This window comes from Mirounga leonina, unplaced genomic scaffold, assembly GCF_011800145.1.
Source record: "Mirounga leonina isolate KUSES-001 unplaced genomic scaffold, KU_Mleo_1.0 Mir_171, whole genome shotgun sequence".
Classification (NCBI taxonomy): domain Eukaryota; kingdom Metazoa; phylum Chordata; class Mammalia; order Carnivora; family Phocidae; genus Mirounga; species Mirounga leonina.
This window is the reverse complement of record NW_023270436.1, coordinates 23,351,343-23,371,864: the sequence shown is the minus strand read 5'-3', so window position 1 is coordinate 23,371,864 and position 20,522 is coordinate 23,351,343. Positions and strand designations below refer to the sequence as shown.

At 57.7% G+C, this 20,522-nt stretch overlaps 1 protein-coding gene across 2 annotated transcripts in view; it reads right to left on the bottom strand.

Moving 5' to 3' along the window:
• Positions 1 to 20,522, bottom strand: part of OSBP2 (oxysterol binding protein 2) — a 167,563-nt gene that overhangs the window by 28,089 nt on the left and 118,952 nt on the right. For both annotated transcript variants that reach the window (XM_035017376.1, XM_035017377.1), the window contains exon 3: positions 3,348 to 3,604. In XM_035017376.1, coding sequence (XP_034873267.1) covers positions 3,348 to 3,604 — 257 coding nt within the window. The remainder of the gene's footprint in view (positions 1 to 3,347; positions 3,605 to 20,522) is intronic.

The following is a 20,522-nucleotide window of genomic DNA, read 5'->3' as shown; positions in this document are numbered from 1 at the left end:
AAGTTCTAGAAGGTACAGCACAGGCAAAGACACAAAGAGGTGGAACACTGTGGCACTGTTCAGCATTCCTGATCCAGACACTTCCTCTGAGCATCCTGTTCCCTCCAACACTTACGGAAGGGAAGGGGCTGTGCTCGACTCGAGGTGAGTTTCACCGCATCGGCCCCCTGGGGGCAGTGGCACAGGAATGGGCTGCGTCACTAACCACGGTTCCTGGGGTCTTAGGAATTGTCCAGAGAGCCCCCTCCCTGTCCTGCTGGGAGCTAGGGATCTACAGGCTTGTGAAGGTCCCCAAAATACCCTTTCCCAAATTTGAAGGAGATTCGATTGTCCCTCTGACCTTTCTCCTGAAGGATGAACAACCCGATTTTTGGCCATCTTGGGTAAAAGTGAAGGCGACGCAGCTGATCCCTCTCTGTGTGGGAAGGGTGCTGCTTGCCCAGGGCCCTCTAAAGGATGCATTTCCCTGTAGGCTTTGGCCAGCCATCCCTCATTTTCTGCTCCACTTATATGACTCAGGCTCAATCAGAGCCCACGAGGTGGAAAACCACAGCCATTCACAATTCACAGGAGGGGGGCCCTGCCCTAAAGTGGGAGTGGGAATAGATTCCCCAAACTCGGGCATGGGGGATGCTGGAAGCTTCCCTAGAGAGGGTGTGTATCATTAAGGCCGGGGGTGGGGGGCGGGTGGAGTTGCAAAGGGATCTCAGCAGTGGGAAGAAACAGGTTCCTCCTCTCACAGCAAGAACTGGAGTGACCTGGGGGATCATGGTCTGTGCCTTCTGGGGACAGCGGGGGTGGCTTCCACCCATCCTGAGCCCCCAGCGTCCCAGGAAGGGCCCTGGTATGGCTGCAGCCTAAAGGTAAGAGACATACCAGGGACTCAGGTTCCTGAGACTGGGGGCTTTGCCCTGGTGGATACAAGGCCACCCAGTCCGTGTGCTGACTGCAGAGGGGAGGGGGTCTCATCCTCACTGCGTCTGAGAGTGTAGGGGCCAACACTCCCCCACTGAGCCACACAGACCTGGCCTTGCATCTTGGCTCAGATACCTACCAGCTGGGTGACCCTGGGCAGCTCAGGTGACTTCTCTGAGCCTCAGTTTCCACTTTGCACTAACAATACCTAATGGTATTAATGAGGTTGTAGCAAGGGGTGAGTGGTCTTGGGTGTGAATGTGCATGGCTTCGTTAGTTACAGATCCCTGGTCCAACCCCTTCCTTGTAACAGGGGTGGAGGCCAAGGCCTGGCCAGGGGTGGGGATGCTTTGTCCGGGAGGCCTCTGCACACAGTGGGAGTTGAGACATTTGGTGCGTGACAACCGCGTACGTGAACTACCCATCCAGAACTGACTCGGTTCCTGCCAGGCGAGGAGCGGCATCACGAAGGGTCCCCAGGAGAAATGCGGGGCCTCCGCCCCAGTCTGAGCTCTGAGCACAGCCTGCTGGGGCCAGCCCCTCACTTCTGGGTGCGCCGCCCCCCGCCACCCAGTGGAGGTAGGTGGCAGGGGCCCTCTCATCAGGTTCAGGCCAGCAGGGGGGCGGAGCCCAGCCCAGGGTGCAGCTCCCCGGCACTTGGGTCGACTTTCTGGGTGCTGGAACTGCACACAGGCTTTTGTAACCCACCCCAGGGGCTTGCTTCCCATCAAACAATTCATTATGCACTTAGATGGTACACGGTTTTTATGGCTTCCTAACACAGAGGAGCCTCTGATGCCCGATAAAAGATTTCTGCTAAAAACACCAGCTGAGAAGCTCATTATCTGGGAAAAGCCGAAACTGCTTACTCAAGACAAAGCGGCTTTGGTGTCAGCGGGGGGGGGGGGGGGCCCTGCCAAGGAAGCAGGGAAGCCACGGGCAGGTGATGGCTTCCGGCCTGGGTGGGGAAACACAAGTGCGTCATTCTGTCATCAAGTGCTTCCTATCTGGGCCTGTCACCAGAAGGAGGGCAGTGACCCAGACCCCGAAAGTCTGGGGGCTGTAAGGAGGCCGGCAGGCCCGAGCGAGCAGGGAAACACGGGACGACGTGAGTACAAACCAAGGACGGGACCGACTCGCAGGGCAGCCTCTCAGCGGGCACGCCCCAGATGCACCCCCAGATGCACCCCTGAGGGCCGTGGACAAAGGTCTGCGCTGGCTGAGCGCAGGGAGCCGAGCACCTGCAGATGGTGCGTCCCAACAGCCTGGGAAGAGGGTGCACCTCCTCAGCCACAGGTCCCAGGGTATGGATTCCTCAGGCTTCCTCCTGCACCGGGGTGGTCCAGTGGCGGGGCGGGGGAGGGCTGTGTGGGGGGGTGTGGGGGTGTGCGGGTGGTCTACTCTACCCACAGGGACTGCCCACAGTCCCAGTGAATCAGGCTTGGGGCAAGTCTCTGTGGCCACAATTTCACCCAGGGGTCTTGGCCCGCCGTGGGCTCCAGCCTGCACCTTCCCACCCTGTTCTCGGCCTACAGCCTAGTCCCGACTCCTGGCCCTGCTCTCGTTGGCTCCCCTTGATTTGGGGGCTGGGCACCGGCACTACCCATTGTCTCTGACCAGCCTGATGGCCTGCCTGAGCCACCTTCTCTGGACGTGGGCCGCCTCCTCTGAGGTGGCCTCCATTTCCCCACACCTCCCCTCTCTGGTCTCCTTGCTCCCGGTGTGCCCCTCCTGGGGGCTGTCCGTGGCAGGAGGCTGCAGGAGTCAGACCTGTGTCTGCAGGGTGGAGGCGAAGAAGAGCATACACATCTGGGGAGGCGGGGGACTGAGGAAGAAGGGCCCAGAAGCACAGCTGAGCATTATATTCTCTGCCACCATGGAGAGGCCCTCCCAGCTCCTAGTCACAGCAATGTGGCTTCCAGAACTCTGTGGAATGTGGCGACCCCCAAGGCTGTGCCTCTCAGTTTACGGACTGTGGCTACTCATCTGGCTACTGTCAGGTCGGCATGACCCGTGGCAGGCTCATCTGCAAGCTCTTCTGGCTACGGGAACCCACAAAGCCAGGCTTCCAGCTGCATACCTGCCGCTGTGCTTGCTGGGCCCTGAGCCTGCTGCTTCTGGGCGGCATTCTGGGGGGGAAAGAGCAGGAGCGGCTGCTGCGCACCAGCGTGGCAGCCTTGTCCCTACTGTGTGGGCAGCTTGGGGCCTTGGCCCTCCTCGGCTGGGCCCGAGCCAGCTGCCAGCCTCCATCAGGATTGCACGCCCCACTCCGGTTCCCACCAGACAACTGCAAAGAGGGCAGGAGGCTTTGGGAAATGACCTGAAGTCACCAAGAAATGGAGCCCTGGTTTGTCAAGCACCCTGGCCACCACCTACTCGGGGACCGTGGTGCCGGTGACGGGGAGCCCTGTGCCAAGTGGGTGGGCACTCACATTGATCATAGCATTTGACGTGATGCGAAAGAGGGTGGCCCGCTCATTGACGACCTTCAGCTTCTCGCTGCTCTCATAGGGGATTTTGAGGCCGTCCAGCTCACTCAGGGAGCGCTGGAGTGCAGCGCCATGCTTCGCAATGAGATCATTGCACGTGCTGAGGTCGTCTAGCTTCAAGGAGAGGCTCTTGATGGTGCAGTGTAGCTCGCTCTTGTCAGCTGGAGAGGCAGTCTCGTCGTCGTCGTCCCCAGAGTCATCTGCAGAAGGAAAAAGAGTTGCCACGGTTATTAACTGGCCAACAGAGCGCCAAGAAGCCCACGTGGCCTGGGTCTGGGAGGAAGGAGCAGGTAGAACGTCTCAAAGCAGAGGGCCCTACATGGTGCCAGCTCCTGCTCCTGGTCAGCCCTCCAGGGTGGGCATGGGCCCTCGTGAGTCAGTGGGAGGGATGGAAGGGGGGGACCAGCTTGACAGACCACGCCTGGCCCGCACTTTGGAGGGGGCAGCCCTGCGGGCACCCGCCTGCGTGCGGGGCACCAGCCCCCTAAGCTGCGCCACGCAGGCCAGGGTGGACCGAGCTGGGTGGAGAGCTGGAGATTGCCGCGAGGAGCAGCTCCTATCGCAGACCAGAGACCCCGGATGAAGGCCGGCTCCTTTCCACGCATCATGGGCCCAGCCTAAGCCGACCCGGACTTTCCTGCCGGCCTCACTCTGCCCTCTGCTCTACGACCACATCCGGCCACGCCGAACTGCCCCTGTTCCCTGCAACACCTGAGTGCTCAGGCCTGGGGCCTTTCCCACGGCGTCCTCACTGCCTGGAACCTCCTCCTACCTCCCCCACCTCCTCAGAGGCCTCACCCCTACCCAGCCCCAGCCCGATGCCCCCGATCTTCAAAGCCTGCCTGAAGACCCCCAGGCCAAAGTCATCCTCCCCGCCCCTGGCCATCCTCCTGCAGGTCCCCACCCACCTCCCCGGCGCGAGCAAGGCCGCTCTCATTTGTCCAGACACGGGCTGTGGCATCTCCATGGCCTCGTCAGGGTAGGGACGATACCATGCCCCAGGGACAGACGGGCAGCTAAGGTCACGCCCCAGGCCACCCGGCTAGTCTGTCTGCCTCTGCAGCTGCCCTCTTCATGCCAGGCCGGCTGCTGGGGCCTCTGTGAGCGGGCCAGGCGGGCGCCCCGTCTCCTCCTGGCCCATCCCGCTCACCTCTCACACAGCCGCCCGGGCGCCCTCGGGGTGGCCCTTCCTGGGAGTCCAGGGTGCCTTGGAGCCCAGCCCTCTGCCAGCCCTGCCTGTGTTGAGAGGGCCACAGGGTAGTGGGGACCTCGGGGGGAGGGGGACCACCGCGGGTGGGGTAGGTGGGCAGCTGGCCCGGGCTCTGCTGCTGCGAAAGCACCAGGCTCGCGACCCTAAAACCTGCCACCAGCCCGCGTGCCTGAGCCTGTAAGCGCCAGGGGTTTCTGAGAGGTCTTGTTTCAGAAATCATCAGTTTACAAAACATTTTTCTTCTTTTTCTTTCTTTTTTTTTTTGTGTGAAGGAAATCTGTAACCCAAGATACAAGAGTTTTTAAAGAGGCACACGCTGTGAGGGAACAGATTTCTTCCCACAGCAGACAGGGTGCGTGGGGGTGGCCATGGCTGAGTGGCCACTCTGAGCGTGTCCTGAGCTGGTGGCGGCGCCAGGACCGCCGGTGGCGTGGGGCCTGGGTGGGCTGGAGGCTGGGGTGCAGCCCCCACTGGGGCTGTGGGCCAGCATCCAGGCTCGGGGCAGGGGCTCTCCCTCTTCCCACCACAGCCAGCCCGGGGACGGCTCGGAAACGGCCCGGTGCCCGGGGACCGCACGTGCTGCACCAGCCTCACCGTGGTCCGCAGACCGTGAGAAGTGAGGAAATGTACGTTCTCAGATGGGCGCTGCGGTTACGGGGTCAGAGCTGGATCCGAATCCGGGTCTGTTGAGCATCAGAGCCTGGGCTCTCAGTTATGATGTAATCTCCTGTCACCTTTCCGAGTTCAACACGTGTAACCCCCAGAACGGTCAGCCACCGAGCAGTCAGAACAGGGGCTGCTGTACACCGGGAGGGCCGTGTGGGAACACGCTGGCTGCGGGTCAGCCTGAGTGGGACCCTCCCCCCCACACACACTGTGCTCTAAGCAAGAAACACAGCTGGCCTAACTGAGCATCTGCCTGTGTGGTGGCCAGAGGTGGGTAACCACATTTCTAGTTAACTTGTTAATAAGCAGCTCCTAGGGTCCAAGTTCAGGTCCGGCGGCCAGAGACATGAGGATGTACTTGTTTTGCTCACAAACCATGGGCTGTGTTGGTGGGGGAGGGATGGGAAGATTCCTGGGTCAGCAGTTACTGACCAGCACAGTGTGTTCTATGGGGATGGGCAGGGAGAGTCTCTCCCAGAGGGTACAGTGAGATCGGGAGAATGAGGGAGGGAGGGAAAGAGGGCAGGTGCAGGGGTGGGGCAAGAGAGAGGGAGGGAGTGGGTGAGTGAAGGAATGAATGAGCAGGAGGCCTGTCCAGGGGTTCTGAGTGGCATGCACAGAGGTGGTGGGTCACACACGGGAGGGCAGCGTCTGGAGAAGGGCATGATCAGTAGGAGGGAGGAGCTACTTGGAGAGGGGAGTGGGAAAGGGCCTCTGGCTCAGCTGAGAAGCCTGGGCCTTTATCCCTTGGCAAGAAGGAGAGTGTGGGCACCTGAGCAGAGATCCATGGGAAAGATGAGCCTGGTGGCAAGTGGCAGGATGAGCAGACTGAAGGGACAGAGAGGCCAGAGTAGCTGGGGGGAGGCCAGGGGCTGGAGAGAACAGGACCTCTGAACCTAGCCCAAAAGTGCTGATGGCAGCACCCACCCAGCTCCAAGGCCATGACCGTCTAGTGACAGCCACGCTCCCAGGCAGTCCCGTCGCTGTCAGTCCTCGAGGACGGGGCCTAGCTGCCATGTGGCCTGCCATGTGGCCTAGCTGCTCACTTCCCCACAGTGTCATGGGCTGTTCAGACTCATACTGAGCGCAGCGCCGTGAACCCCCCCACTCAGGCCTGGGCGGAAGCCGAGCTGAGCCATGAAGGGGACTCTGCCTCTGCCATGATGAACTCCGACCATCCTGAATCTCCAGGTCTCAGTTTGAGGTCAGGGGTCCTTGCAAGGAGCAGACTCACATTAGAGAGAGAGATGAAACTCATTATCAGAGACGTAAATAAAACTACTTGCTGTGATACTACTCCGACTAGAAAAAGGAATGGATGGCATCGAATTAGCTTCAGCTTTCTGAAGGATAAACCAGCAGCTACCCCTCAAGAGGCACAGAAATGGCTCTTCAGCTTCCATGGCCCGCTTCTTCCTTTGACGGGAGAACTCCGGTGGGGAATTTGGTTCAAAGGAAGGCAAACACTTGTATGCATCAAGTTGTTCAGGCCTGTGGCTCTCAAGCTCATGGCCTTGGGGGTTCTCAAGCTTTTATGACCCCACCTGTCCCCTCTGTTCAGTCCACATCTCCACAACACAGCAAACATTAACCTATCCACAAATGTAAAATCCTATAGAGATTCTGCAACTCTATTAATACAAGAAGAGCAGCAACTGAAATCCAGGGCCAGGTCAAAGCCACGCTCCTGGGCCACAGAGGAGCCCCCTGCCTTCCCCCAAACCCATGTGAAGGCCACGACTTAGTACGATGAACAGCTCTTGGGGGAGGGGGCTGCCAGGGTGTCCTGGGGTGGCATAAAAATAAGGTGGTCAGAAAGAACTGGCTTGAATGCCTGAGTTCCCAGTTCACCTTGAGCTCTGCTGCTTTGTGGGGCTGTCTTCCTACTCTGGGCCTTGGAATCCTCATGTGTACAGCAAGAACAGCAACACCCACCTCACGGAGCTGGGAAGCACCTGGGTGTCAGGTGGGCCACATCAGGTGGGATCATCCCCAGCAGCCATCGCTGCCACACTGAAGGGTCTCTGAGCATCTGGCCTGGGAAACAAGATCTAACACTGGGAGAAGCATACCCTGGTTTTCAGGGGCTGGCTGAACTCAATGCCTCTCCATTACCTCCTAGAAAATGCTGGTCCTTTAAAGAAAGGAAGTCTACCTGAGCACTGGGAGGGTGCAATGTTTCATCAGCCAGGACCCAGTGCAGACCTGGGCTTGGCCCCAGCCAAGTTTCAGGGGAGACTGGGAAGGAGCCAATGGACCCCTAGCAGGTGGCGTCTCTGCATAAGGCACAGGGGTTAAGACAGGAGTGGGGGGGGGGAGGGGTAGGAAAGCGGCATTGTTGACATGCTCAGAGCCCTAATGTCCCCTTAGTCTCCGCTGCCTGTCTGCCAGGGCGGCTGTGGAGAGCATCAGACAATGTCCTACTTCTCTGGACTCCTCCTTCTTAGCTGCTGCTTTGTCTCTGTTCAGAACAACTGGTAGAGCTCTGGGGGAGGCATCGTTGGCCCTCAGATAAAGGACAAGTGTCTAACCATGAGGGTGCTCCCCGTCCTCACTGTCTCCTGCTCTGCTCACTTCTCCCATTTTCTTCAGTTGTGGTCAGCTGATACAAGGGTAGCAGGAGCGTTCTGGAAGCCTCTTGGACTGTCAGGTGACCCCACTCGTGGACTGGCCAGGCTGAACCCAAGAGGGTTCAGAGCACGGGTGACTTTAGGTCATGCCCATTGCATCCAGGCCCATGCCTTTGCTTTCAGATGGGAAAACTGAGGCCCAGACGGAGGAGAGGGGCTTGGTCAAGGTCAGATGCCGACCTTGGCAGCAGTGGCAGCTATGATGCCCCCGCTCTGTCTGATATGGCCCAGATCTTGGGTGGGCTCTTTCCAAATGGCTAAGATGCGTTTGCTGAGGGGTCAGAGCCTGGGACCCAGGGCAGATGACCCAGATACCTTTCGCAGGAGGGGAGGACGTGGGGGGGTGCAGCTTTATGCCCCTGCTATCAGAGTCTCCTCCCCAGGCGGTGGGAGGCCGGCCTCTGATCACATGCCACGACAGCTGCTGCTGTCAGGAGCCCACAGCGCTGGGCGGCCCTCAGGTCTGCAGGGCTGAGTGCTAGGGCTCACCTTCTCTCTCGGCACAGCCCAGGGGTGGGGGCAGGCAGGAGAGGACAGGGGACCACCTTTACCGGGCAGTGGGTGTGAGCAAAGCATCACTGAAAGCACCCCAAAGTGCACACGGCTCCTGTCCTTTGCTCGGTGAGGATCTTCCTGCCCCTCCTTCCTGCCAAATCTCGGTCCCTTCACCGGGGTGCATCTTTCTCCTTCTCTCCAGGACAGGCTGTCACGCTGGCCCTGCAGTGCCCCTCACTGCCTGCCACCGCTGAGCTCCCTGCAGTCAACTGCTCTGCTTCACTCATCTGGCTTCTGGCTGGCTCTGCACCGGGCTGGTGCCCTCTGGAAATGCTGCATGGACTGTACTCACACCCGACTTGGGTCTCAGCAACTCAGGAAGCAAGCTCTGGAAGAGGCAGCTTCCCACTGCCCAGCGATGAAGCAGCTGGATGAGAGGGCAGCGTCCTAACCTTGCACCCTTAGCACTCCCATTTTACAGGTGAGGAAACTGAGGCTCAGAGCAGGATGGGTCCTATGTGTCTGAGTGGCGGAGTTGGGGTGTCACCCCCTCCCCCCCACCCTGTCATCATGGCCATTTCCCGTCCCCCAGCACAGGCCAGGCAGAGGGGGATCTCAGTGCAGCTGGCCTGGGAGGTACTTGGTAAGGTCAGGCGAGGACAAGCGCCCACCCTTACCCTGCACAGTGACTTCTTTTTCTCCCAGGACTAATGCGAGCATCTCATCTTGCCCTCTCCCTGCTGACTTGCATCATCTCCCCTCCCCCTCCAAGACTGTCAGGCTTGCCAGGAAGAGGACAGAGCCCGAAGGTCTGCCCTGCGGGGCCCTACAGACCCCGCCACCCTGTGCTGTCCTCTCCACAAGAGGGCTGAGGCTCAGGGCACGGGGCTTCTTGGCCAAGACCACCAGAGTCAGGGCGGGAGCCCACATCCCCGCATGGCTGGCCTCCAAGGACACGGTTCGCAGAGGACAGTGACCCCGGGGAAGCTAACTGGAGGGACCGTGATGGGAGGGGAAGGACAGGAGAGCTGGAGGGGGCCTGATGAGGGCCCCCCGCGGGAGGCAGGCAGCAGGGGACTTCTGCCTCCCCAGCCTCTCCCGCCCCGATCCTCCCACATGGGCATCGCTCATGCCTGCTTTGCCAAGGACCAGCCGCTGTCCTGTTGTGCCTCCCAGCAGGGCTGCCGAGGCCATGCTTCCTCAGGCCTTGCTCTGGGCACTTCTCCTGGTGGCGTGCTTCCAAGGGCAGAGCAAACCTCCCCAGCAAAGCGGCTCGGCAGGAGCCTGCTGAGTGCGGCTTCTGAGACAAGGACGCTGGGCCTGGGACACGGAGAAGCCGACTCTGCCCTTCGACTTCCCCAGGGACAACGCCGGGCCAGAGGGCCTGCACCTTCTAATGAAAATAATTTCTCAGTAACTGCGGGGGAACTCGGCCTGACATTCCTCGGCCAGGGGCACTCCCAAGCTCCAGACTGCGGAACACGAAAGAACAAATCGATCCGGCCTCTGAGGCACACTCGGAGCTCGAGACGAGGTGCAGGCAGCTCTTGGGACAGTGGGACCACATGAAACAAATGGGCCAGCCTATTCTCAGACACCACCATTTCTAGAAAGGTACTGATTCCTAACATACCCATCAATTTTCACCAGCCACACACAAGAATGAATTCTTTTTGTGAGAAGAGGATATATCCCAGGGCGCTGGGTGGCTCAGTCAGTTGAGCGTGCGACTCTTGATTTCGGCTCAGGTCCTGATCTCAGGGTCGTGAGATCGAGCCCCACAACAGACTCTGTGCTGGGCGTGGTGAAGCCTGCTTAGGATTCTCTCTCTCCCTCTCTCTCCTCCCTTCCCCCTCCCCCACCTGCTCTGTCTAAACACACAAACAAACAAACGGCAACAAAAAACAAAGAAGAGAATAAATCCATAAAACTCAGGTTGCCAATATTATAAGGCAGCAGCCAAAACTTGTCTGTCCATCTTGGTCAGCCAGCAGAGTCTGGCAGCGGCCTTTCATCCATGGCAAGCTCTCGGGTGTATGGGTTTCCAACCTTTAGTTGCCACACTGGCTTGGCTAGTCCCCCTCCCACCCCATTCATGTCCTTCCTGGAACTTCAGAATGTGACCTTATTTAGAAGGGTTGTTACAGATATAATTGGTTAAGATGAGGTCATACTGGAATAAGGTGGCTCCTTAATATGACTGATGTCCTTATAAGAAGAGGAGAAAAAACACAGAAATATACGTGATGATAGAGAGAGAGAGAGACTAGAAGGACAGTTGTGTTCACAAGCCAAAGAATGCCAAGGATTGTCGGCAACACCAGAAGCTGAGAAAGGCCTGCAACAGATTCTCCTCAGGCCCTCAGAGGGCACGGCCCTGCCAACACCTTGATTTCAGATTTCTGGCCTCCAGGACTGTGAGAAGCTAACCTTCTGTGGTTCTATGCTGTCAGGTTGTGGTGATTTGTTAGGGCAACCCGAGGGAACAAAAACGGTGGCTTAAAACAACACTCATTTGTTACCTGACAGCGTGGAGGTCACAAGTTGTAAAATCAAGGGGTTTCAGGGCCCTGAAATCAGCCCTAAAGTCAGGGCTGTGTTCCTCCTGGAGGCTCCAGGAAGAGTCTGTTTTTGTGCCTTCTCTGGGGTGTGGAGGCGGCCCACATTCCTTGGACTGTGGCCCCAGGCCCCATCCTCAAGCCAACACCCGACTCTGGCCCTCGGGCCTCCCTCCTAGAAGGACGCTTGTGATGACTTCGGGCCCACCTGGATAGTCCAGGAGAGTCTCCCCATCTCAGCATCCTTGATCACATCTGCAGGGTCCCTTTGCCATATAAGGTAACCTATGCATAGGTTCTGGGAATTAGGACTTGGATATCTTTGGGGGCCGTTATTCGGCTCCCACACCAAGGAGCTGTGGCTGAGCTCAACACTAGGCCACATTCTCACCTGCCATGGATCACCATGTTTGATTTACTGCCTGGGGGTGTGGTCCCTGGATGCTCTCCTGTTAAACATGGAGACCCCTCCCTGGGCACAGAGACCTCACAAGTCCCTGTGTAAACCGCCCCCCCACCGCCAAAGCCTGGCACAAAGGTCTTCCTACTGCTCAGAGAGGAGCTGGGGTCTGGGCCAGGCAGTCCTGCCTTGACCCCACGTGCCCTGGGGTAAGTGCGCTCATCCACGTGCGTGGGGATATCCACACCTGCTCTGGAAAACAATTTAAGTGCCTGGTGTGTAGCCAGTGCAGAGCCAGGACTTACTGGTCTCCGGCCCACCCGGATCCCGGTCATCCTTATTGGTACGGCTCACTTCTGTACAGAACCAGCCTTGAGCTTACTTCAAATCGTAGAGGCCTGGAGCCACAGGGAGTCCCAGTGTGTTGTCCCTGCCCCCTGCCCTTGCTCCCCACTTGGGGCACTCCTCAATGCCTTTCACGGCCAGCTCAGGCTGAGGAGCCCACTGGGGACCCACACCAGGGCTGGGACCCTGTTTCACCCTCTTTTACCAGGGGACTCCTGGGAAGGAGTGGGTTGCCATGGAAACACTACAGTGGAGCCAGGTAGGCTATATTTAGAAACAGATCTTTTCTTTTTTCATCTGTGGAGGAAAATGGATCAGGTTTCTGGGTGGGGGAGCCCTGTCAGGGGGCAGCAAACACAAGCTTGGAACCAAGAAACCAAAAGGCGGCACCGACTTGTTTGGAGGGGGCAGGGAGACATGGTGGGGATGTAGGAGTCAGAGGCCCTGGGGCCACCCCATTTTGTACTGTCTCTTGCTTGTTTCTCTGGGAAGCCTGGCTTTGCCCCCATCTGCCCATGAGCTCCTCGGAGTCAAGGCACAACATGGTCAGGGGACCCCTCCCCTCACACACTGTGCTGGAGATGAGAGCAGCTCTGGCTGTGGAGAGGCCTCAGGACAGGCAAGGTCAAGGCCAGGGGAAGCCCAGCGCTCACCCCGCCCTTTGCACCTGTACCCAGCACAAGCCTGCATGAGTTGTGTGTGTGTTGGGGGCGGTGGGGGGCGGTGGTGCTGAGATGGGTCCTGACTGCAGAGGCAGGGGACAGGCCTATAGGGCTGGAAGGACAAGCACAGGAGCCCCAGCAGGGTCCTGAGCAGGAACTCCCCCAGCCTACGTCCCACGCTCGCTCCATGCCCAGCAAGGCACCTGCGATTGCCGCATCTTCTTTCTCCTTCCTGGCTCTTCAGCTCACCCTGTGCCCCCTGCAGAGACCTCATGACCCCAGTGCTTTTCCACTTCGGCTCTATTCCCCGGATTTCTTTCCCCTTCTACTCCCGTCTGGCGGATGGCTACTGCCCCGAGGCCCAGGACACACGTTGTCTCAATGTCTGTGTGTCCTTGCTCACCCCAGGCCCTGTCCTGGCCTTCCACAGGGAGAGTGGGGAAGGACCCGCCCCTGCCATGGCGGGGGGCGGGGTGGGGGGCCCGCATTAGCGCAGCACGGGCTCCACCGCACCCGCGGCCTGCCACCCAACTGTCCCGTAGCAGCTGACGGGCACTTCCCTCACCAGCAGGACCAACCCTGACGCAGTGCCCCCTGGGCCAGCAGCGTGGTTAATGGGGACAGGCACTCCTTCCTTCCCTCCTTCCATGGCCACACCTCCCCGGGGCTCCCAGATGCCCCATGGGAGGGCTTTCAGTGCATCCCAAGCTGGAAGGACTCTGCGCAGGGAGTGCATCCTAGTATTTTGCGGCCTGGCTGTGCAGAGACAACCCACCGCAGGGCCTCTGGGAAGACACAGACATTGTGGGTTATCAGTTTCAAGCGAGAACCGCAGGGGCGCTGCACTCTTGGCAGAAAACAGCCATTTCCAATCTGCAAAGTTAGTGCCTCAAAAATTCAATTACAGCAGGTTTGGTGATTTTTATTTAGATTTCGGGAGCTTCGTTAAGCCACCGGAATTTGATCGTAGAATCCAATTAGCTGGCCGCTGTGAACAGAGGGCAACAGGCCCTGAGGCAGGTCTACAGGATATCAAGTGACTTCGTGGGTCTGAGAATGAACAGCCCGGTTGCTCAGTGGCTGCCTACTCTGCGCTTCCATATGTTGTGTCATTCCCACGTACAACACGGTATGCGGCAAGATTCACACCCCAAAGAGGGAAAGGTGACATGAAAGTTAAGGATCATGCCCAAGACCCCAAGGCCCCTAAGAGGGGGGCTGGAATTGGCGGTGTGGTCTTTACAGAGAGCCTGGTGGCACCTGCCACTCCACAGCCCCGGAGGCTGAGGGACAAGGGACGGCAGCAGCTTGCCTGCCCCCAGCCCTGAGTGAAGCCCACGCCTGCTGGGACCCTCCAACCTGGCCTGGAGGGGGCAGGCAGGGATGTGAGCCCTGCCTACGGGGCTGGCGCTGGTCCTCTGGTACCCGGCCCCGACCCCTGCCGGTGCTCTGCCCCACTCAGGCAAGGGGGAGAGGGAGGCTGAGAGGTCTCTGGGCGCTTCTGAGAGAACAGGGAGCCTGCCACCTCTGACAGAGAAGGGACTCGGGAGCCCCTGGGTGATGGTGTTGGAGAGGGGACTTCAAGGCTGGGCTGGGGCCCCCAGGGGCCTCTGGGAGGAGGTGGCTGCTTTACAGATGCATGCACTGCGGGCAGGTGACGCTGCAGGGCAAGGAGGGGGCAGGGGTGCCAGGCCGGAGCACTGAGTATAAGCACCCCTAAAGTGCAGCGGATGAGTCAGGCCAGAGGCCTCGGTCCTGGGGAGTGAAGCACGTGGACCAGGTCACATGGCACAGGGAGCCACTGAGGGCCGCCAAGACACTGCCGTCCTTCCTGCCTGGGGAACCCGGAAGGAAAGCAGGTCGGCCTTCCCCAAAGTAGGGCCTGGGGGACATTAGTCCTGTAGAGAGCTCTACAAAAATGGAATCAGTGACGATTAAAAAAAAAAAAAGCTTTGGAAAATAGGATGAATGCCATCCCTCCCCAAAGGGGGCAGGTGACTGAATACTCAGAGAAGCTTGGACTCGAGGGCACTGGAAGGCGTGTCAGGATCTATGTGGATGGAAAAATCAGATAACAATAAATAATTAATTGTGAGACCCTGGCAGGCAGATGGAAAACACAAGCCAGAGCACCGTGGTTGTCTTGGCCTTTGGTCTATGGCTCATCTCCCCTCCTCTTTCTCTGGTGACCAGCACAGGGTGTGTTGAGGGCATCGGGGACCTGGTGAGACTGCATTTGGGCTCTCCGGCAACTTCCCCTGGAGAGGGGTCCAGGGGTGACACCATAACTAGGGACAGCTGTCAGCAAGGCCAAGGGATGGGGCCTGAGGGATGGATGCCCCGGGCTGATATAGAAACCGGGCTTTGCTTCCATTTACTGGAGCTGCAAGGGGCAGACCCCTCATCCCACAAACACATCCGTGACAGCCAAATCTCCCATCTTCCCAGGGAAAAATACTCCCTGGGACCCCTTGACTGGTTACAGACTCCAGCAAGCAGAAGGCTGGCAAAAATCCCCAAGGGCATTTTGCCGCCGTGCCCAGCCAGTAACGCATGGTCCCCGCAGCTGGAGGACAGGCGGCCATGCGGCTCCAGGCGGGGCCCCTCCTGCAGCCCCCACGTAGCCTCGTTTGACTGTCAATCACAACGTGAGAAAAAAAACACAAACCTATAGTGTAGTAACCCTGAAGAATACACCCGCTTGCAGGGGACAGAGGTATGTTTCTATAAAACCTGATAACCGAAAATTGGCCAACGGGAACTAATGTCCTCCGGATACTAATCAACACTTTATTAATGGAAGGCTTCCACTTAGCGCTAGAACATTATCCTCTGAAGACAAAAGTGAATGCTATAGCTTTGAAAGGATAAAAAGGCCTGAAGCTCTCACCATGAACAAAACATTGAAACCAGAGACTACCATCATGTCAGAGCAATCTCAGAAAAAGAAATGAGGTTCCTGTTCTCTTTTAGAGTAAAGAGAAATTGCCATTTTCTTGTTTGGAAATTCCGTATTTATGGCATGTATGCTAGTCATATATGTTCTCATCTTACCTTCTGGCCTTGTCTCCCGGCAGGCCGTCTCTGGCAACCACACCTCACGGGCGCTTAAGCCACACTAACTGCTCGCTGCTCTCTCTTTTTTTTTTTTTTTAAGATTTTATTTATTTATTTGACAGATAAAGACACAGCGAGAGAGGGAACACAAACAGGGAGTGGGAGAGGGAGAAGCAGAGTCCCCGCCGAGCAGGGAGCCCGATGCGGGACTCGATCCCGGGACTCCAGGATCATGACCTGAGCCGAAGGCAGTCGCTTAACCAACTGAGCCACCCAGGCGCCCTGCTCGCTGCTCTCTTAATAACACTGTGCACTCAGTGCTTTGGCGCACGTTCCTTCTACCTTCAATGCCTCCTTCCCTTTCTTTTCTTCATGAACGCTTACACAGCTCTCAAGAATGGGTTCTGGAATCAGACTGCTCGATTTCGAATCCCAACTTAATCAGTTACTACCTATATGACTTGGGCAAGTCATTTAAGCTCTCTGTGCCTCAACTTCTTCATCTATCAAATGGGGATAATGTATCTCCTTACAGGATATGTGAAAATAAAAGGAGATAATGTAAAGTACTCAAAAAAAAAAAAAAATTCCCAAGGACGGAGAAACCCATCTCCTTTCCCCTCACTGGAGGGGGCTGGAGCATAGGGTCAAAGCCACGAGCCACAGTGAAGCGTGAAAAATAAGTCCACATGAGTGACAGTATGCCCACAGAACCTGGTGCCTCCCCGACTCGACAGAAGGCTGTGATCAGGAGCCACAGTATTCTCAGGATGACGAACAGCTCTGGAAGAGGGGCCCACCTCCTCCAGGGAAATAAACACTGGCACAGAGACGGAACATAAAAATAGAGGCGCGGACTCCAATTACGGCAGCCGCTGTGATGCTGAGGACAACCTGCCGCCCATAGCCTCCTCCACCCGGCAGAGGGCCCAGCCTACCCTTAGCTTCCACTCTAACCTGGGTTTCCAGGGGGGTCTCCCTGAAGGAATAGGGGTGCCGTTCAGGGTCAAGCCCTGCAGGGAGCTGACCCCCTCCCAGGGCCTCTGCTTCACCTGCCTGCCTTGTCTTGGTCGGAGGCTCCCCCCAGGATCACGAGGTGCAGAAGTGGGTCATTCCCTAGCCCCCAGGTGGGCGCATGAGAGCCGGGCCCCAGGCTACTGCAGTGCACTCCCCTAGACTGAGCTGAGTGAGGCAAGGAGCTGCGGCTTTCACCTGAGCCCTTGGATAATGGGGGTGGGACCAGCGAGAAGGATCCTTAATGGACAACAAGGAACCCCACCTGCCTGAGTGTTTCATTTTGCTCGGCACAGACATGCATCTCAAGGCCAAAGCCAGGGGGACTAATTCTAAAGCAAGGCCTGGCAACATGCATGTGAGAACCCACTGATCTGTCCCAGATGGCGCCAGCACTGTTGAGCAGGTCACTGGAAACTACTAGTTTACATTTTCCTGGCCTGAAGACAGCCACGGCTGCTTATCCTTGGAAACCATCTGACGTCCCCATACTTGCACTAAAGATCTTTCCACGTGCAGCTGCCTCTGGGCGTCCACGACAAGGAGCGAGCCGAGGCAGGGGACCCGGGGGGGGAGGGGGGAGAAGGGTCCTTTCGCCTAGGAGCCACATCTGCCTGGTTGGTCCTCACGTCCCCAAGCCAGGCATGTAGGAAGGGCTAACTAGGAACCTGCTGAATGAATGGAGGACACCAGAGACAAGGGGTGGAAAAGTGTTTTGTGAACTGCGGCAGCCTGCGGGTGTGAGTGGTGGGGAGGATCATGGTGCTTTGGGATTAAGAGAGTCCAGGTTCAGGGTTTTCCTTTATGCCGCCCCTGGCTCTTGAACTACCACAGGAATCCAAAGTGAAGTGAATCACAGCCCACTCGCCCTGTGACCCACCCCCCGTTGGCCAGACCTCGCTGCATGGTCCCTGCAAAGATCCTCTTTCCCACCCTGCACAACTTCTCCGGGCGCCCTGCCTCCTCTCCTGGCTGCAGGGTGGCGAGGGGGTGCCCTGGCCCTGGCTGAGCTCTGCAGGGAGGGCGAGGGAAAGACCCACAGTCCCTGTAGGGGTGAAGTCTCAGACTGGGTTCCATGGGAGGCAGCCAGGCCAATCCGTGTCTTAAACAAACGGGGGGATAAAGCAGCCCCTCTCACTGAATTGCCCAAGTAAGAGACGCTTTCTCCTTTTATGAGTCAACAGACCTGGAATGGATCACCACTGTGGCCTTGCACAGTTAGGGAACAGCTTAACCTTTAGTTCTTCATCTGTAAAACGGGTTCATGCCTCAGCACAGTGCCTGGCCCACAGTGAGGCCACAAATATCGGCCATTATTCCCTGGCTATAAAAACGATCCACGCTTGAGGCAGAAAAACGGAAAAGCTCCGTAGAGAAAAGCGCGAAGTAGCAAAGAAATGATCACCAGCAGCTCTCCTCCAGATGACCTCATTTGTCCGTCTGATGCCTGTGGCAACTCCTCCCTGACCGCTCAAACGTGCCACATGGATCGGGGGCGGGGGGGGGGCACTGCCTCCCTTGTCCCAGTGCCCTGCCTGCCGGGTGGCCAAGAACACCCACAGAAGAGACCTTTCTGGGGCCAGGAGAGGAGGTGCGAACTCCTGTCATTCGAAAGGCCTGTGCCCCCAGGGCCGGGCACACCCACAACCACGTCACTACCCGCACTCCGCCAGTCGGTGTCCCCAGAGGCCATACCCGAGCCCTGCCGGGCCAGGCGGCAGAGGTGCCCCCGAGGGAAGGCCTGCTAACGGCAACCCCAGAAAAGTACACCTGGCACAGTGTATGTTTAAAGACAAAGGGCACAGAGTGAGGCTGTGAGAAGCGGGGGAGGTTATTTTTGTGGAGGCTATTTTGGCTCCTCCATAGCTCCTTTTATTCCTCTCCCAGTTCTGGGTCACTGTCCATGCAGGTGGGAGCTTGGCACAGGCTTTGTATTTGTCGGCATCCGGACCTTTTTCCTGGAGGACACCAAGGGCAGTGGACGGCCATCCCTTGTGGGGGCTTTTGGGGAAGCCAAAGTCGTCCTCAGGCCGCTAGGGGCTGTGAGCCTGACCCAGAACTGATGGGGAGAGGCTGATGTGAGGGTCAGTGAGGCCGAGGTGGTATTCCTGCACCTGGAAGACTTCAAGGCCTCTCTGATTGCCAACATAGTTTTGTTTTCTGTTTTCTACGTTCCCAGGTCATTAGGGAGACCACTGGGTGGACAGGTCCTCAGTTTAAGCGCTGGTTTGGACACCAACAGGCCGTGTGACTTTGAGCGGGTCCCTTTCCTTCCCCAGGCCACAATGCTTGCTCCTGCAAGAGGAAAGGCCCTCTGCAGAGAAGGCCTGCCAGCTACAGTTAGGTTCATGCAGACATGCTCTCGACCCTGGGTTCCAGGGCCGGGGCCCCTCAGGTCGTTGCGCTCTGGGAGTGGGATGAGGAGGACTTGAGCATGTAAACAACCAGCTCCTCTGGATTGGACGATTCAGCAGAACCGCTCATTTATGAGGAAGCCTTGGGAGCCAGGCCAGAGGCCAAGATCCACAGGCGCCCCCACCACTGTGGGATGGAGCAGAAAGCCGACCGAGAATAACCACATCTGGCCAGATAGGCTGAACCCAGATCTGCTATTTGGGGATTTGGCTCCAGGGCTCAGATCCAGAGTGGGGAGGAGGCAAAGGGGCTGAGGAAGGGTCTGCAGCAGAAAAGACTTGAGTGAATCATTCAGCGGCACCCTCTCCTCTCTGCACATTTCCTTCCTCCACCAGTCAGTGTGGAAGCAGCTCCCACAGAGGCCATGTCCTGGCCCGGGTCCACCATCACCTCCCTGCCCTGTCTCCCCCGTACCCACACCTGTTGGACTCAGGGTGGGCAGTCACCACCCACAGTTTAGGGGGGCCCTACCAGCAGGACCAGCGCAAACACGCCTGTGGGAGGGCGGCTTCCAAGGCTTGGCTTCGGGGAAAGCTACCCAAGTTGTTGTTGCTAAAGAGGAAAATCAATCTGAAAATAATGAAGCCTCAGAAAAGTCCATATTTGGGAAGGAAGCTGCTTAACAGGAGCTTGGCCAAAGACAAACAAGGTGGGATTTAGCCCGCCTTTTCCTCAAGAAGCCGAGAGTGAAGGCTAAGGTCCCAGCCTCCCTGCAGCCTCTAGCTCTGACCCCTGCCTGCCCAGCCTCCTTCAGAGAACTGCTTTCTATAGGGCCAGCGGGCTTCACTCTCAGGTTCTTGGCAGTTACATTTCTTACTGTAAAGTAAGAAATTGGTTTTTTATTTTCTAAAAGAAACAGGAATTAGAAATTCCTACATGTGTGACTGTATTGGTCAAGAGACTAAAGGTGACTGTTCCTAAAAACTGAAGGGGGGCTATTTCCAACTGCCAAGTCCTGGTGACTAGGAGCTGGCTCCTGGGCAGGAAATGCCACCTCAGGGAGCCTGGGGGGCGGGGGGCAGGGGTGACATAGTGGAAGTGAGAGCTACTGTGAGGCCAGGGGAGGGAAAAGCCTGCTAAGGTGGAGGAGGTGGGGGTGGGGGTGGCAAGAGTGGGAAAGGTAGAACCTTACCTCAGAGCAGAGCCTGAAAGGACGGCCATTGCCCATACCCTGGTTCTGGGGACCCCACTACTCAGCAGTTGCTCCCTGAGCCTGCAGGGGGGCTCCTCACAGCCTGAGGGACACCAGATCCCTAGAGCTCAGCTGGGACCTTCCCCTCAGCTGCGGAGCCACTTTGTGCCAGGGGACTTCTCACAGAGGCTGCGGGGCTGAGAGGGAAAGCTGAACACATCCAAAGATGCACACAACACTCAGGCTTTGAGGGTGTCCGAATATGATCCGGCAAAATTCAAAACTCCACAGCCAGGTTGGCTTGAATTACAACCAGCCTGCAGAGATCCAACATCTTTGGGCCAAGTTTCCACCCAAGACCCATTTCAGATTGGCTCCTTGGTGGCCTGGTGGTGTTCCCCTTAACTAGGTCATTCTGTGGCTGAGAACTTTCTGGGGTTCTTGCCCTAGGCTTACCATGCTAGAAGGGGGAGAGAATGACAGAGCACATGGTGGGGGGCCTTGAGGCCTTTGGAAGCTGTGCTGAGGAATATC